An 18463-nucleotide genomic window follows, 5' to 3' on the forward strand; every position below is an offset into this window, starting at 1 on the left:
CTATATGCAGGCGGAAGTAGAACAGAGATGTGATCTGGTTTGCCAAAGGGAGGGCGGGGGAGGGACTTATATCCATCCCAGAAAGGAGTATAAACCCGGTCAAGTGTGTTTTCTCCACGTGTAGGACAGCTGATGCACTGATGATATCTCAGCAGGACTTTCCTCAGGTCGGTGTTGTTAAAGTGTCTGGCCACAATAAATGCCGCCTCTGGCTATGAGTTCTCAGTCCTGTCGATAACCCCATACAGGTCATTCAGAGCTTGGTTGGTGTTGGCATGTGGTGGACATTACACCGCTGTGAGAACGACCGATGCAAACTCCCCCGGGAGATAATAAGGATGGCATCTGATGATAAGGTGCCCACGATTAGGAGAGCAGCCCATATAATAGAAATTATCTCCACATTTGAGCACCACTGGTTGTTTACCATAAAGCAGATGCCTCCCCCCTTGCTCTACCATGATGAATTTGTCCAGTCCTGGCGGTGAATAGAGAGTCCTTCTGGAACAATGGCTGATTCCGGGACCGAGGGGCCGAGCCAAGTCTCTGTGAAAACGCAACAGCTCTTCATGTCACGTTGAAAAACCATTCTACTCCTGAGTTCATCCAGCTTATTATCCGGTGACTGTACATTTGCCAGAAGAATACTTGACATAGGAGGCCGGCTTCCACATTTTCTCAGCCTGACCAGGACCCCGGCCCACAACCCCTACTTCCTTTGCCTTCTCCGTTTTCCAGGTACGGCAACAGTTAATCCCAGCAATGGATAATCCCCATTGTTTGTAGATCGTGGTAGAAAAGTGCTGTCTACCAATGATCTGATGTGCAGAAGTTCTTCTCTATCGTCCTGTATGACAGGGCTTGCTTTGGCAGCGTGCATGTTGCCAAAAACTCAGAGATAAATAAAAAGATAAAAAAAGACGAGAAAAAAACCAACAAAGTTGAGCAGCTTGAGATACGGCAGCCATCTTTGGTGCCATCTTGTGATTATTACTATTATTATTATTGTGTTTATTACTAATGTGTATGGGGACAATATTGACTTGTGTGAACAAGATATTAATTTGTGTGAACAAGATACTAAATTGTGCAAAAAAGATTAACTTGTATAAACAAGATATGAAATTGTGTGAAAACAAAGACAAACTGCTCTGACCACACTGACCTTCTCTCCCGGTAACCCCGGCAACCCCAGCCTTCCCTGTAAGGAACAGCAGCAGACGTGAGTGCATTGTTCTGCTTCTCAGTGTACATGTTTAAATAAAGTTGGACAGTTTCAGGTTTGACACTTACAGGAAATCCAGCAGGTCCTGGTGGTCCTGGCCGACCTGGTTCACCTGGAACTCCATTCAGTCCCTGCAACACAATTTCCAGAATCAGAGTGATGGCCTGACTTTAAGTTTCCTTTTTGCTGCTTTTTCTGTACAAGAGAAGTAAACAGTATCTGCTCACAGCACAACATGAATCTCTGTGATTGTTTGTTAGTGAAATGCATGCTGGGAGTCGTAGTTGACTTCTCTCCTTCAGTCTTAATGTCCACAGGCTTGTAGCTTTGACTTTTTATCAAGGACGCAGATATTTTATAACACAGAGAGTTTCATGTTGATCACAAACTGTCAGTCATCAGCACTGTATTGAAGTTGTGAGGCTCAACTTCAACTCTACTTCCTGTCATCTGACTGCAACTGACCGTTTCTCCATCTGGTCCTTGTGGTCCAGTTGTTCCTTTAATGTCCTGACCGACGGGGAAGACAGGAGAATCTCCCTGAAACCGGAAACAATGTTTAAATAAACGTGAGGAGCTGGATATCGTCTCTGTCTCTGTGTTCAGGCATGAACTCTCACCTTTGCACCTCGAAGTCCTGGCTGACCCTGAAACACATGAACAGAGTTAGCTTTAGCTTCACATAGCTAATTAGCCTAGATTAGCATCATCCTCTTTCACTAAATGATTGACAGGTGAACAGGACATGTTCAGGACGGAACAGCGTCCAATCACTGCATTGTACAGGAAGTAGGCGTAACTTACTCGCAGGCCAACTAGTCCTGGAACCCCGGGGTACCCTGGGTAACCATCATCCCCCTGGAGGACATCAATCAATCAATCAATCAATCAATCAATCAGTCAGTCAGTGTGTTTAAGAGGTAAATCCTATATTAAAAGAGGTTATTCAACTCACTGGAGTCCGTCTGAAAACTGCATCAGCTGCTGCACTGAAGGTAAAAACAACCTAAAGTTTGGAAATTCCCTGATAATACCTGATTGGTTAACTATGATGTCATCATGTCAATAATCAGTCAAATAAATTGGACTTAGTCTCTCTGACAGGATTTCTCTGGTTGCTTCATTTCTTTTCCTGTGGTGTACCTCAAGGCTCGTTGCTGGGTTTTATTCTTTTCTCTATTTACATGTTTCTACTCAGACATATTATTTATTTTCATTTGTATGCAGATGAAACGCAACATTTTCATGATAACCTGCCCTCATACTTTAGTCTGGGTAGCTTTAGTCTGTTGGATGTCTTCAGCTGAACGAAGACTAAATGAGATAATTGCATTTGCTCAAACACCCCGACTTCATGCCAAACAAAACGCTCAACACAAAATCTGAACTTTGAAAATCAAGAAGAAAAAGAGAAAATTATTAGAGTTTAATTAGATGTGTTGAGTTGATTTTCTGTTGATTATTCTAAAATTATATAAAGAATCAACTGGAGCTAATTAATTGAAAGTAAACCCATTTTTTTTACTGTTTTCAGATGCAGAATAGACTCAGGTGTCTGATGCACTTCAGGTAAAATATGATGAGACAGTCACTCTACCTTTGTCCCGTTGCATCCTGGGAGTCCTGGTCGGCCAATGGGTCCTTCATGGCCGGGAAGTCCCTGAAAAAAAACACCAACAATAAGAAAATATGAATTAAATGTTCTTATCCAGTCATTATTGTGTGTCACTGAAATCTGCTGCCACAATGTTTCAACTAACTTCAAATGAAGATAAATGTTTAAAGATCAAATTTCATTTTATTTTCCTCTGCAGTGATCCGCCTCATCCTAGAAAAGTACTGAAACAAGTGGAAACAGATTGAAACATTTTTCACTCATAAAAAGAAATAACTCTGGTTGATAAAGAGATGATTTTATTCTCACATTGTTTTATCTTCTTAGTCTATAATATCAACATGCTTGAAATTCTCATTTATTTGTGTATTTTCTCATTCTGTGAATGTTGTATGAGCGTTCTTACAGGCAGCCCTGGTGGTCCTGGAAAACCTGGTTTTCCTGGAAGACCCTGAGGAACAGAGAGACAGTTACTGACTGATGTTTACCATTACATCACCACTTGCTTTATCTCTACAGTCAAGTTTCCCAAAACACCAAATCTGTCAGGACAAAAATTGTGGAAAATGATGCACAAGACAATGTAAAATATTTCCACCTGATGGAAATCTGCAGCCATAAAAACAGTTTGGAGCTGATAAAAAAGTGAAAACATGCTGCTTCATGCGGTGCCCTCTGGTGGCTCAGTGAGGGAATCATATTTCAAACTGTTATACAGGTGGTGTAGTCTATTTAAGAAACAGCCCAGTGTGTAGGAAGTGTGCATGATGCGTGTGTGTGGTCGAGCGAGAGAGCGAGCGGGTGTGACTGTGATAGCTGCGACCGGAGCAGAGAGAGTTGAGTTAGCAGTTTAGCTGTGACAGTAGAAGTACAGTGTATGTACAGTTTGAGCTGTTCTGTCGGAGAATAAATGCTGCAACTCCTAAAGATTGAAGCTGAGCTCCCGTTTCTTGCTTGCCACTTGTTGATAAAAGTGGAGGGAGTTGACAAGTTAAGTTAGCGGTGACTGCGGCCCTGGAGTAGTAAACTAAGTCTCCCCTGTGCTTCCCGACCACGGTCTGGACGCTGAAGCAGGAAAGGTTAACAAAACCTAAAACCTGAAAAACAAATAAATTAATCAGACTTTGAACTGTCGACTCTCTTAATTTACAGGTTTATGTTCCAGTCACTACGTGTCTCAGCCAACATGTTAACTGCTCTTATTGTCAGGATGTTTTCTATCATTTGAAATGTTTCCTGTTTGGCTGAATGTTACCATGGAAACGGTCAGTTATCTTGTGGGTTTCACCTGAGCCCTGTTGTTTGTATTTATTTTGTTTTTTTATTATTATCTAATATTTGTTGAAAAGTTATTTGCATAAACATGGAAACAGATACCAGCCGCTATAACCATGGAAACAGAAACCTATCATGGTAAACATGGAAACAGTCACCAGCCGGTAACTATGGAAACAGACACTAGTCCCAGTAACCACGGAAACAGACAACAATCATTGTCATCTTGTTCTATGGTTTCTTGTCTGATGGAGGTCAGAGGTCATCATCAGTTGTACCCGAGAGCCTTTCAGTCCTGGACGTCCTGATGCTCCCTGCCGACCCTGCGGACAGAAAAACAGACTCACAACCTGAAGAGAACCGAGGACAGAACCCGGAGGAACTCACAACACATAATAATAACAGTAATAATGATTAATAATAATATTAATTATAATGATGATAATAATACAGACCAGCTGCCAGCAGCATCAGATCATCTTTTATCTATCTTATTAAAACATATCTGATGCGATCAGTTTGGTGGTCGTTACCTTCTCTCCAGCTGACCCCTGGTTGCCCTCGTTTCCAGGGTAACCAATCACTCCAGGAAGCCCATCGTATCCAGGGTAACCAGACTCCCCCTGCAGCGGACAGAGCAGATCCTTGGTCAGTTCATCACGTAATCAGGTAAACCTTCTGTCACCTTTAAGTTTCTCTGCGATCGATCAATTTAAATATTGATCTCTGTGATCGATCATTTTAATGGAAGCGGATCACACAGCTGCAGTGCAGACGTGGTCTCAGGTAAACTCAAGTGACCTCATGTAAGCTGCCAGGGGAGGGTCTGTGTGTCAGTAAAGTTTAGAAGGTTAACTTTCTCTGCGATTGATCATTTTAAATATCGATGCAGTCGATCTCACAGCTGTTGTGATTGTCATGTGACCGCTGCACTGCAGACGTGGTAAACTCAGGTGATGTTAGGTGAACTCAGGTGACGTCAAGTGTGGCAGATCCTGGCTTTGGTCCAGGTGCATTCAGGTTCATCAGTGAACAGACGGACGTTTCATGTTCAGCAGAGAGGAACCAGCTCTTATTCTCCTCCTCACTGAACACACCTGAGATCACAGAGTGCACACCTGGGTGGTCCACAAACCACACCTGAGTCCATCAGACCCCAGGAGATCCACATCAGACTCTAGAGATACACATTAGATCCACATCAAACTCCAGTCTCAGGTTCAGGTTCACCCCTGTTCACATTAAAGACATCACAGTTGCCTGAGCAGCAGCACTCAGGTAGAAACACTCAGATTGATCTGCCAAATACTGATTGATGATGTTTGACTGGAACCTCTCAGCTGATCACCATCAGTACACCTGTCGCTCTCACCTGAATACCATCATCTTCATCCCTCACATAGGTGATCAACAAGTTCTGAAGAGAAACACCCTCAACAGACAACACATATCAATATTTACATCAATGACAACAAGAAGAAGATTCTCTTTACGGTGTTGTCTGTTTTGATTTAATATCAAAGAAACAAAAGAAACTAAAACCAATTTAATTTTGAACTGCTGACCTAAAGTTCTTATTTAAGATAGCACATAAAAACACCTGAGTTCAATGAGTTCACTGAGTTCACTGAGTTCTGGTTCAGATCTGCTCACCTTTTGACCTTTGACCCCGTCACAGTGACAGAAGGACTTCCCGCTGCAGTGACATACCTGCAGAGACACAACACACGAAGATGGTTTCATCTGTCATTTAGTCATTCAGTCCAGATTCTCTGTGATCTCATCAAAGGGAGACAGACAGACAACAGAAGGAAATGACTGCATGTTTCTGTTCAGGAAGCATCTTATGAACCTTTTTTTCCCAGAAACATCTGAACTTCAGATGCTCTTAGAAACAATTGTCTGACTTCCACTTTTATGATCCAATAACATGAAATCTTTGGGCATCACATCGAATCATAAACTGTGACTGTGAAAGGACCAAAATATCCTGGAAACTGTCGATCACTTCTTTCATTTTATTAACGACGTTTCGGTCCTCAGACCTTCATCAGGATACTTTGATTCAGTAACATGAAACATAAAAAGCAGCGACCTGAAAGCTTTCTTTACTGAACTCTTTTCAATCCTTTAAATGTGTCTTTTAGTGATGTCTTGTGTTTCATTTACATTTTGTCTTTATGCTTTGCATGTTTTATATAAAGTACTTTGACACTTTGTGATTGATGTGTTTTTAATATACAGACAATTAAATATGAAAAATGACTTTCCAGTGTGTTTGTCATCCTCTTCATCACTAGACTGAGCGTGAGGTTTCCTCATGATACTTTTCATCTCTCAGACATATTTTAGTGAATTTAAACCCAAACACGTCTCTGTATCCTGCAGGTGTAACAGTCGTCTTCCTGTGATAAACTGAAGCAGCAGACAGCAGCATTCAGACAGACAGGCTGATGTCGTCTTATCTTCATTCCTGTCTCACATCCCGCAGGACGCCTCGATGCCAGGAGACGCCTCAACACGTTCGGGACCGCAGCAGAGCATCGTGGGTAATGTTCTACATTCAAACGAGTCTGTGTCTGAACTCAGATCAGATTATCTTGATGTGTCCTGCATCAGATGACACATTTGACCCTCATGACCTGCCTTACAAACCCAACTATGACGAACATTTATTTTACCGTCACTTTACATTTTTAAATGTTGTTTTCGGCAGCAGTGAGACTATTGATCTGAAAATAAGAAACAGAAATTCTTCAGGTGTCAAATACCATTTGAACACCTCAAATATTTCAGTTTACAAATGTGTCAGAAATCTGATTTATGTCCTTTTTATTAACACAGCACACATACAGCGAGAAACGCAGCAACACAGCAAGAAACACAGCAACACAGCAAGAAACACAGTAACAGCAAGAAACACATCAAGAAACACATCAAGAAACACAGCAACACAGCAAGAAACACAGTAACACACCTAGAAACACAGTAACACAGCAAGAAACACATCAAGAAACACATCAAGAAACACAGCAACACAGCAAGAAACACATCAAGAAACACAGCAACACAGCAAAAAACACATCAAGAAACACAGCAAGAAACACAGCAAGAAACACACCTAGAAACACAGCAAGAAACACACCTAGAAACACAGAAAGAAGCACAGCGACACAGCAAGAAACACAGAAAGAAACACAGCAAGAAACACAGAAATACACCAAGAAACACAGCAGGAAACACACCAAGAAACACACCAAGAAACATAGAAAGAAACAGAGTAACACACCAAGAAACACACCAAGAAACACACCTAGAAAACACAGCAAGAAACACAGCAAGTAACCGAGTAATACACCAAGAAACACACAAAGAAACACACCTAGAGAACACAGCAATAAACACACCAAGAAACAAAAAAAGAAATACACCAAGAAACACAGCAAGAAACACAGCAAGAAACATAGAAAGAAACAGAGTAACACATCAAGAAACACACCAAGAAACACCTAGAAAACACAGCAAGAAACACAGCAAGAAACACAGCAAGAAACACAGCAAGAAACCGAGTAACACACCAAGAAACACACAAAGAAACACACCTAGAGAACACAGCAATAAACACACCAAGAAACAAAAAAAGAAACACACCTAGAAAACACAGCAAGAAACACACCAAGAAAAACAATAACGCAACAAGAAACAGAGTAACACACCTAGAAACACAGCAAGAAACACACCTAGAAACAGAGTAACACACCTAGAAACACAGCAAGAAACACAGAAAGAAATACAGTAACACACCAAGAAACACTCCTAGAAACACAGCGAGAAGCACAGCGACACAGCAAGAAACACAGAAAGAAACACAGAAAGAAACACAGCAAGAAACACAGCAAGAAACACAGACAGAAACACAGAAAGAAACACAGCAAGAAACACACATAGAAACACAGCAAGAAACACAGACAGAAACACGGTAACACACCAAGAAACACACCTAGAAACACAGCAAGAAACACAGACAGAAACACAGTAACACACCAAGAAACACACCTAGAAACACAGCAAGAAACACAGACAGAAACATAGTAACACACCAAGAAACACACGAAGAAACAGAGTAACACACCAAGAAACACAGCAAGAAACACAGCAAGAAACACAGAAAGAAACACAGCAAGAAACACAGCAAGAAACACACATAGAAACACAGCAAGAAACACAGACAGAAACACGGTAACACACCAAGAAACACACCTAGAAACACAGCAAGAAACACAGACAGAAACACAGTAACACACCAAGAAACACACCTAGAAACACAGCAAGAAACACAGCAAGAAACCGAGTAACACACCAAGAAACACACAAAGAAACACACCTAGAGAACACAGCAATAAACACACCAAGAAACAAAAAAGAAACACACCTAGAAAACACAGCAAGAAACACACCAAGAAACAAAAAAGAAATACACCAAGAAACACAGCAACACAGCAAGAAACACATCAAGAAACACAATAACGCAACAAGAAACAGAGTAACACACCTAGAAACACAGCAAGAAACACACCTAGAAACAGAGTAACACACCAAGAAACACACCTAGAAACACAGCAAGAAACACAGAAAGAAATACAGTAACACACCAAGAAACACACCTAGAAACACAGCGAGAAGCACAGCGACAAAGCAAGAAACACAGAAAGAAACACAGCAAGAAACACACCAAGAAACACAGCAAGAAACACAGACAGAAACACAGTAACACACCAAGAAACACAGCAAGAAACACAGACAGAAACACAGTAACACACCAAGAAACACACCTAGAAACACAGCGAGAAGCACAGCGACAAAGCAAGAAACACAGAAAGAAACACAGAAAGAAACACACCAAGAAACACACCTAGAAACACAGCAAGAAACACAGCAACACAGCAAGAAACACAGAAAGAAACACACCAAGAAACACAGCAAGAAACAGAGTAACACACCAAGAAACACAGCAAGAAACACAGACAGAAACACAGTAACACACCAAGAAACACACCTAGAAACACAGCAAGAAACACAGACAGAAACACAGTAACACACCAAGAAACACACCTAGAAACACAGCAAGAAACACAGACAGAAACAGAGTAACACACCAAGAAACACACCTAGAAACACAGCAAGAAGCACAGCGACACAGCAAGAAACACAGAAAGAAACACACCAAGAAACACAGAAACACACCAAGAAACACAGAAATACACCAAGAAACACAGCAAGAAACACAGCAGGAAACATAGAAAGAAACAGAGTAACACACCAAGAAACACACCAAGAAACACACCTAGAGAACACAGCAATAAACACACCAAGAAACAAAAAAAGAAATACACCAAGAAACACATCAAGAAACACAATAACACAACAAGAAACACACCTAGAAACACAGCGAGAAGCACAGCGACACAGCAAGAAACACAGAAAGAAATACACCAAGAAACACAGCAAGAAACACAGCGACACAGCAAGAAACACAGTAACACACCAAGAAACACACCTAGAAACACAGCAAGAAACACAGAAAGAAACACAGAAAGAGACACAGAAAGAAACACAGCAAGAGACACAGAAAGAAACACAGAAAGAAACACAGACAGAAACACAGCAAGAAACACAGTAACACACCAAGAAACACACCTAGGAACACAGCAAGAAACACAGCAAGAAACACAGAAAGAAACACACCTAGAAACACACCTAGAAACACAGCAAGAAACACAGCAAGAAACACAGAAAGAAACACACCAGGAAACACAGCAAGAAACACAGCAAGAAACACAGAAAGAAACACAGCAAGAAACACAGTAAGAAACAGAGTAACACACCAGGAAACACAGCAAGAAATACAGTAAGAAACACAGCAAGAAACACAGCAAGAAACAGAGTAACACACCTAGAAACACAGCAAGAAACACAGAAAGAAACACAGAAAGAAACACAGCAAGAAACACAGCAAGAAACAGAGTAACACACCAGGAAACACAGCAAGAAACACAGCAAGAAACACAGAAAGAAACACAGCAAGAAACACAGCAAGAAACACAGCAAGAAACACAGAAAGAAACACAGCAAGAAACACAGCAAGAAACACAGTAACACACCAAGAAACACACCTAGAAACACAACTAGAAACACAGCAAGAAACACAGAAAGAGACACAGAAAGAAACACAGCAAGAAACACAGCAAGAAGCACAGTAACACACCAAGAAACACACCTAGAAACACACCTAGAAACACACCTAGAAAAACACCTAGAAACACAGCAAGAAACACAGTAACACACCAAGAAACACACCTAGAAACACACCAAGAAACACAGCAAGAAACACAGAAAGAGACACAGCAAGAAACACAGAAAGAAACACAGCAAGAAACACAGCAACACACCAAGAAACCCACCTAGAAACACAGCAAGAAACACAGAAAGAAACACAGCAAGAAACACAACAAGAAACACAGCAAGAAACACACCTAGAAACACAGCAAGAAACACACCTAGAAACACACCTAGAAACACAGCAAGAAACACAGCAAGAAACACAGCAAGAAACACAGAAAGAAACACAGCAAGAAACACAGCAAGAAACACAGTAACACACCAAGAAACACACCTAGAAACACACCTAGAAACACAGCAAGAAACACAGAAAGAGACACAGAAAGAAACACAGCAAGAAACACAGCAAGAAACACAGTAACACACCAAGAAACACACCTAGAGACACACCTAGAAACACACCTAGAAAAACACCTAGAAACACAGCAAGAAACACAGTAACACACCAAGAAACACACCTAGAAACACACCAAGAAACACAGCAAGAAACACAGAAAGAGACACAGCAAGAAACACAGAAAGAAACACAGCAAGAAACACAGTAACACACCAAGAAACACACCTAGAAACACAGCAAGAAACACAGAAAGAAACACAGCAAGAAACACAACAAGAAACACAGCAAGAAACACACCTAGAAACACAGCAAGAAACACACCTAGAAACACACCTAGAAACACAGCAAGAAACACAGCAAGAAACACACCTAGAAACACAGCAAGAAACACAGAAAGAAACACAGCAAGAAACACACCTAGAAACACAGCAAGAAACACACAAAGAAACACAGCAAGAAACACAGAAAGAAACACAGAAAGAAACACACCAAGAAACACACCTAGAAACACAGCAAGAAACACAGCAAGAAACACACCTAGAAACACAGCAAGAAACACAGCAAGAAACAGAGTAACACAACTAGAAACACAGCAAGAAACACAGTAACACAGCAAGAAACACAGTAAGAAACACAGCAAGAAACACAGCAAGAAACACAGCAAGAAACAGAGTAACACACCTAGAAACACAGCAAGAAACACAGCAAGAAACAGAGTAACACAACTAGAAACACAGCAAGAAACACAGTAACACAGCAAGAAACACAGTAAGAAACACAGCAAGAAACACAGCAAGAAACACAGCAAGAAACACAGCAAGAAACACAGCAAGAAACACAGTAAGAAACACAGCAAGAAACACAGCAAGAAACACAGTAACACACCAAGAAACACACCTAGAAACACACCTAGAAACACAGCAAGAAACACAGAAAGAGACACAGAAAGAAACACAGTAACACACCAAGAAACACACCTAGAAACACACCTAGAAACACACCTAGAAACACACCTAGAAACACAGTAACACACCAAGAAACACACCTAGAAACACACCAAGAAACACAGCAAGAAACACAGAAAGAGACACAGCAAGAAACACAGAAAGAAATACAGCAAGAAACACAGAAAGAGACACACCAAGAAACACACCTAGAAACACAGCAAGAAACACAGAAAGAAACACAGCAAGAAACACAGCAAGAAACACACCTAGAAACACAGCAAGAAACACACCTAGAAACACAGCAAGAAACACAGCAAGAAACACACCTAGAAACACAGCAAGAAACACAGAAAGAAACACAGCAAGAAACACAGAAAGAAACACAGCAAGAAAAACACCTAGAAACACAGCAAGAAACACAGAAAGAAACACAGCAAGAAACACACCTAGAAACACAGCAAGAAACACAGCAAGAAACACAGAAAGAAACACACCAAGAAACACACCTAGAAACACAGCAAGAAACACAGCAAGAAACACAGCAAGAAACACAGCAAGAAACACAGAAAGAAACACAGCAAGAAACACAGCAAGAAACACAGCAAGAAACACAGCAAGAAACACAGTAACACAGCAAGAAACACAGTAAGAAACACAGCAAGAAACACAGCAAGAAACACAGCAAGAAACAGAGTAACACACCTAGAAACACAGCAAGAAACACACCTAGAAACACAGCAAGAAACACAGCAAGAAACACAGAAAGAAACACAGCAAGAAACACAGCAAGAAACACAGTAAGAAACACAGCAAGAAACACACCTAGAAACACAGCAAGAAACACAGAAAGAAACGCAGCAAGAAACACAGCAAGAAACACAGCAAGAAACAGAGTAACACACCAAGAAACACACCTAGAAACACAGCAAGAAACACAGAAAGAAACACAGCAAGAAACACAGCAAGAAACACAGTAACACACCAGGAAACACATCTAGAAACACAGCAAGAAACACAGCGACACAGCAAGAAACACAGAAAGAAACACAGCAAGAAACACAGCAAGAAACACAGTAACACACCAGGAAACACACCTAGAAACACAGCAAGAAACACAGTAAGAAACAGAGTAACACACCTAGAAACACAGCAAGAAACACAGTAACACACCTAGAAACACAGCAAGAAACAGAGTAACACACCTAGAAACACAACAAGACACACAGCAAGAAACACAGTAACACACCTAGAAACACAGCAAGAAACAGAGTAACACACCAGGAAACACAGCAAGAAACACAGCAAGAAACACAGAAAGAAACACAGAAAGAAACACAGCAAGAGACAGAGTAACACACCTAGAAACACAGCAAGAAGCATAGTAACACACCTAGAAACACAGCAAGAAACAGAGTAACACACCTAGAAACACAGCAAGAAACACAGCAAGAAACACAGCAAGAAACACAGAAAGAAACACAGCAAGAAACAGAGTAACACACCAGGAAACACACTAAGAAACACAGTAAGAAACACAGCAAGAAACACAGCAAGAAACACAGTAACACACCTAGAAACACAGAAAGAAACACAGCAAGAAACACAGTAAGAAACACAGCAAGAAACACAGCAAGAAACACAGTAACACACCTAGAAACACAGCAAGAAACACACCTAGAAACACAGCAAGAAACACAGTAACACACCAGGAAACACAGCAAGAAACACAGTAACACACCTAGAAACACAGCAAGAAACACAGTAACACACCAGGAAACACAGCAAGAAACACAGTAACACACCTAGAAACACAGCAAGAAACACAGTAACACACCTAGAAACACACCTAGAAACACAGCAAGAAACACAGTAACACACCAGGAAACACACCTAGAAACACAGCAAGAAGCACAGCGACACAGCAAGAAACACAGCAAGAAACACAGAAATACACCAAGAAACACACCTAGAAACACAGAAAGAAACACAGCAAGAAACATAGAAAGAAACAGAGTAACACACCAAGAAACACAGCAAGAAACACACCTAGAAACACAGCAAGAAACACAGTAACACACCAGGAAACACAGCAAGAAACACAGTAACACACCTAGAAACACAGCAAGAAACACAGTAACACACCAGGAAACACAGCAAGAAACACAGCAAGAAACACAGTAACACACCTAGAAACACACCTAGAAACACAGCAAGAAACACAGTAACACACCAGGAAACACACCTAGAAACACAGAAAGAAACACAGCGACACAGCAAGAAACACAGCAAGAAACACAGAAATACACCAAGAAACACACCTAGAAACACAGAAAGAAACACAGCAAGAAACATAGAAAGAAACAGAGTAACACACCTAGAAACACAGCAAGAAACACACCTAGAAACACAGCAAGAAACACAGTAACACACCAGGAAACACAGCAAGAAACACAGTAACACACCTAGAAACACAGCAAGAAACACAGTAACACACCAGGAAACACAGCAAGAAACACAGTAACACACCTAGAAACACAGCAAGAAACACAGTAACACACCAGGAAACACAGCAAGAAACACAGTAACACACCAGGAAACACAGCAAGAAGCACAGCGACACAGCAAGAAACACAGCAAGAAACACAGAAATACACCAAGAAACACACCAAGAAACACAGAAAGAAACACAGCAAGAAACATAGAAAGAAACAGAGTAACACACCAAGAAACACACCTAGAAAACACACCAAGAAACACACCTAGAAAACACAGCAAGAAACACAGCAAGAAACACAGCAAGAAACACACTTAGAAACACAGCAAGAAACACATTCATTCATTCATTGGCTGCAGTAGAAATAGATAATTAAACTGAATCTGACCTCATTTCTACATTTGATGACTGAACGAAACAAACTTTATTTCTTTCTTCAAACTAGAATCTAACTGCTGCTCATCACGTCAGACTGTGTGTGTGTGTGTGTGTGTGTGTGTGTGTGTGTTGGGGTTAGTAATAACAGCAGATCAGGACAAAAGGCTGAAACAGAAAACAGACGAACTAAAACAACAGACAGAAACCAGACTGTCTGTCTGTGTCTGTGTCGGCTATAGACAGACAGACAGACAGACAGACAGACAGACAGACAAATAGACAGACAGACAGACAAATAGACAGACAGACAGACAAATAGACAGACAGACAGACAGACAGACAGACAGACAGATAGACAGACAAATAGACAGACAGATGGACAGACAGACAGACAGACAGATAGAGAGACAGACAGACAGACAGACAGGCGGACAGACAGACGGACAGACAGACAGACAGACAGACAGATAGACAGACAGACAGACAAATAGACAGACAGACAGATGGACAGACAGACAGATGGACAGACAGACAGACAGACAGACAGACAGATAGAGAGACAGACAGACAGACAGACAGACAGACGGACAGACGGACAGACAGACAGACGGACAGACGGACAGACGGACAGACAGACAGACAGACAGACAGAAAGACAGACAGACAGACAGATAGACAGACAGACAGACAGACAGATGGACAGAAAGACAGGTTATTATTGTTATTTCCTGTCTCACATTCTTGGAGTGTTTGTACATTCTTTTATTTCCGCAGTAATACGCAGTTCGACACGCAGCAGCAGGGACCTCTGCAACCTGCAGCTTCAACAGGAGGCTGTGTGATTGGATGTTTGTTAGTGAAATGCACCCTGGGAGTCATAGTTGACAGTTTTTATGTCCATGTGCAAGCAGCTTCTAACACCTTTTGCTCTGATGAGTTTCATGTTTTCACAGACTGAGACTTCACATGAAGGTATGGAAAGCACAACAGGTCATCATTTGTTTCCTTTTCACCTCTTTTATAATTCTTGTAATATGGCGTTTATAAATGTTGCGTACGGTGGTCGGCGTTTTTGAACGCGCCTCCACACTATAACCAGCAGAGGGCGTCGCCACCAGCATCACACTTCGCCTGCTTTTAGCGCCATCACGCATCACTAACTATAAACTGTAATTAAATCCATTTTGTAGAACAATATTTAGTGTGTCATTCACTACAACTGCCATGTGACCATGACAACGGTTTTCATTACCACAGGTATCCTGCAGGGGACTCTCTCACCAAAACAACTACACTTTAGGAGACATAATACCTCAGATTTCCTCTATAAATGACCATGTTAATGGCTTTCTCACTCTGATGATGTTTGTTTTGACCCAGCAGGGTCCTTGCTGACTGATTGACTACTGAGAAACAGAAATTATAAGACGACTGCAGCGAACAGGATGTTTTCTGGCTGTTTTGTCAAGTGTGACCAAACCCTTTGACTTAGCAATGAGCTAAAAATACTACTACCTGATATTACTGTGAAGTTATTAGCCATTAGCCTCATCATATTAGCATGTGCGTACACAAAGGCCGAAGCTCAGACACTGGGCATCAAAATACAAAAACAAAAAAACTAAATCGTGTTTGTATCATTTTTTATTGTAACTCAAAAAAGGGACAGATTGGACGACTAAACTCAAATCAATAAAAGAACGACAAGTTGTTATTTAGGCCGCGTTCAGACCAAAAGTGGCGGTCCAGCACTACGACGCAGAGGGCCGCGGTGCTGCAGGCGTGTTGTTTGAGGTACTGGTGAGATGATGAAATATAACTTATCAGAAGCCAAAATACTGTTTGTAAAACTCACAGACAGGATTTAACAACTAATGTTTTAGTTTTCATCACAACGGTCACGAGGTAAACAGCTGAATACGGCGTTCATGTTACAAAGTATTCAACCGGGAATGTGTGCTTGCATGTATGTGAGTGGGCACTGCAATGTAACATCAGGTTGTGTTGCAACAGAAGTTGAGTCCAGTTCAACTTTTTGCCAGATGGCAACTGCGGCCCCCCCTCCCGCAGCGTAAACACACTGCCCCCCTTCCAGCGACCCTCTGACTGAACTGCTGAGGTAGTGACCACAGGTACATGAGTAACTATGATTCTTGTAGATCCCACCCAGGCCATGATCATGTGACCAGGCCTTAGTTAATGGGTTATTGAGGACGTGCAGTTAGTGACGCGTGACGGCCTTAAAAGCAAGCGAAGTGTGACATCAGTGGCGACGCCCATAAACACCAGCTGGTGATATTAAACTATATTACAAGGAGTATAAAAGAGGTGCTTTCCAGACACTTCACCTGCTCAGAAAAAAACATCAATAATCATGTTAATAATCAATCATTATTCACAGCAATCTATGCTGTTATGTTTTACTTTGCTGTCAATCAAACACCGACTTCACACGTCTGTCTGTTGCCATGGTGAAAACCTGTAAACACGCGCGCGCGCGCACACACACACACACACACACACACACTCACGCAAACGCGCGCGCGCGCGCGCACACACACACACACACACACCAGAGGACATTACATTGACTTACATTAATTTCCTGGAGACTTATTCTAACCTTCATATAACCCTAAACTAACCTGAACTTTAAACCAAGTCTTCACTTTAAAATTAATGATTTTCGTTAAGAGGACTTTTGCTTTTTGTCTCCATAACATGAAGGATACCTGGTACACACACGCGCACGCATGCACATACTGGCAATAAATACAGACTTTTAATCATTTTAACTGACCCCCGCCCCCCCGAAACATAATTCACGGAAACCTTATTAATGTCTCTGTGTCTCGGGGTGTGTTCGCTCACCCTCTCGGCGTGTCCCGGAGCTGCGGTGCAGCAGAGCAGCAGAACCAGCAGCGGGAAGATCCGCCGCCTCGGTCCGCCTGGAGGCTCCATACAGACGGACACACAGCTGCAGAGTCCCCGCTGCTCCAACGGACTCCGGTCTGAACTCACAGCGGCGCGGTTCGGCTCGTTTCGGCTCGGGCTCCGCTCCACAATTCGCTTGAGTTCGACTCCGTCAGTCGATCCGTGCAGCCGCTCCTGTCGGGTCACCGCAACCTGCTGCGGGATGGAGACAGAGTCCAGAATCAAACCCGCAGCACTCACTCCCAAACTTCCGGTCTTCAGCTTCAAAATACAAGTCTGACACACACACACACACACACACACACACACTACACATGAAATATATTACCATCCAAAACATTAAAGTCCTCCAACGTTGCATCATATACACACATATAGAAATATATAACCTTACATCATATACATCAATTCATACACATATAAAAATATTTAATGTTACATCAGCGGTATCACTCTGAAATCTCCAGGATGTTTCCTGATCAAACCAAAAGAGAAAATGCAGATATCACACTCACATGCAGAGAAAGCAGAATTAAATGCACAGCTAAACATTCATGAACCTGCTGTGAAGTTAAAATGTCAAACTTCACAATACAGGGAACACATACAACTCTAAAAGACATATTTGAAGACAATACTTCAAACCTCGAGGAAACACATAAAACCTTCATGCACACATACAAACAACCACAAAACAACTCAAACCATTATAACAGAGATGCAGCCACAATCACAATCAATCGCTCTTCACCTTAAATATCTAACATAATGCATTGGAAGACTAAAACCCTGTAAATAACCATTGCTATTGCACAATCCATGCCCCCCCACATGAGTCCCTGACCTGTCCCACATTAGG

General features: G+C 41.7%; 1 protein-coding gene across 1 annotated transcript in view; it reads right to left on the reverse strand.

Moving 5' to 3' along the window:
• col4a3 (collagen, type IV, alpha 3) overlaps nt 1-17825 on the reverse strand; it is a 67929-nt gene extending 50104 nt beyond the window's left edge. The window contains exons 1-11 of the mRNA XM_067595724.1: nt 17542-17825; nt 5769-5825; nt 4649-4738; nt 4394-4438; nt 3247-3291; nt 2823-2885; nt 2030-2083; nt 1846-1872; nt 1691-1765; nt 1294-1356; nt 1166-1201 (exon numbers count right to left, since the gene is read on the reverse strand). Coding sequence (XP_067451825.1) covers nt 1166-1201; nt 1294-1356; nt 1691-1765; nt 1846-1872; nt 2030-2083; nt 2823-2885; nt 3247-3291; nt 4394-4438; nt 4649-4738; nt 5769-5825; nt 17542-17631 — 645 coding nt within the window. The 5' untranslated portion in view covers nt 17632-17825. The remainder of the gene's footprint in view (nt 1-1165; nt 1202-1293; nt 1357-1690; nt 1766-1845; nt 1873-2029; nt 2084-2822; nt 2886-3246; nt 3292-4393; nt 4439-4648; nt 4739-5768; nt 5826-17541) is intronic.
• Nucleotides 17826-18463: the final 638 nt, after the last annotated feature.

Source organism: Thunnus thynnus, chromosome 7 (assembly GCF_963924715.1).
Source record: "Thunnus thynnus chromosome 7, fThuThy2.1, whole genome shotgun sequence".
NCBI lineage: Eukaryota > Metazoa > Chordata > Actinopteri > Scombriformes > Scombridae > Thunnus > Thunnus thynnus.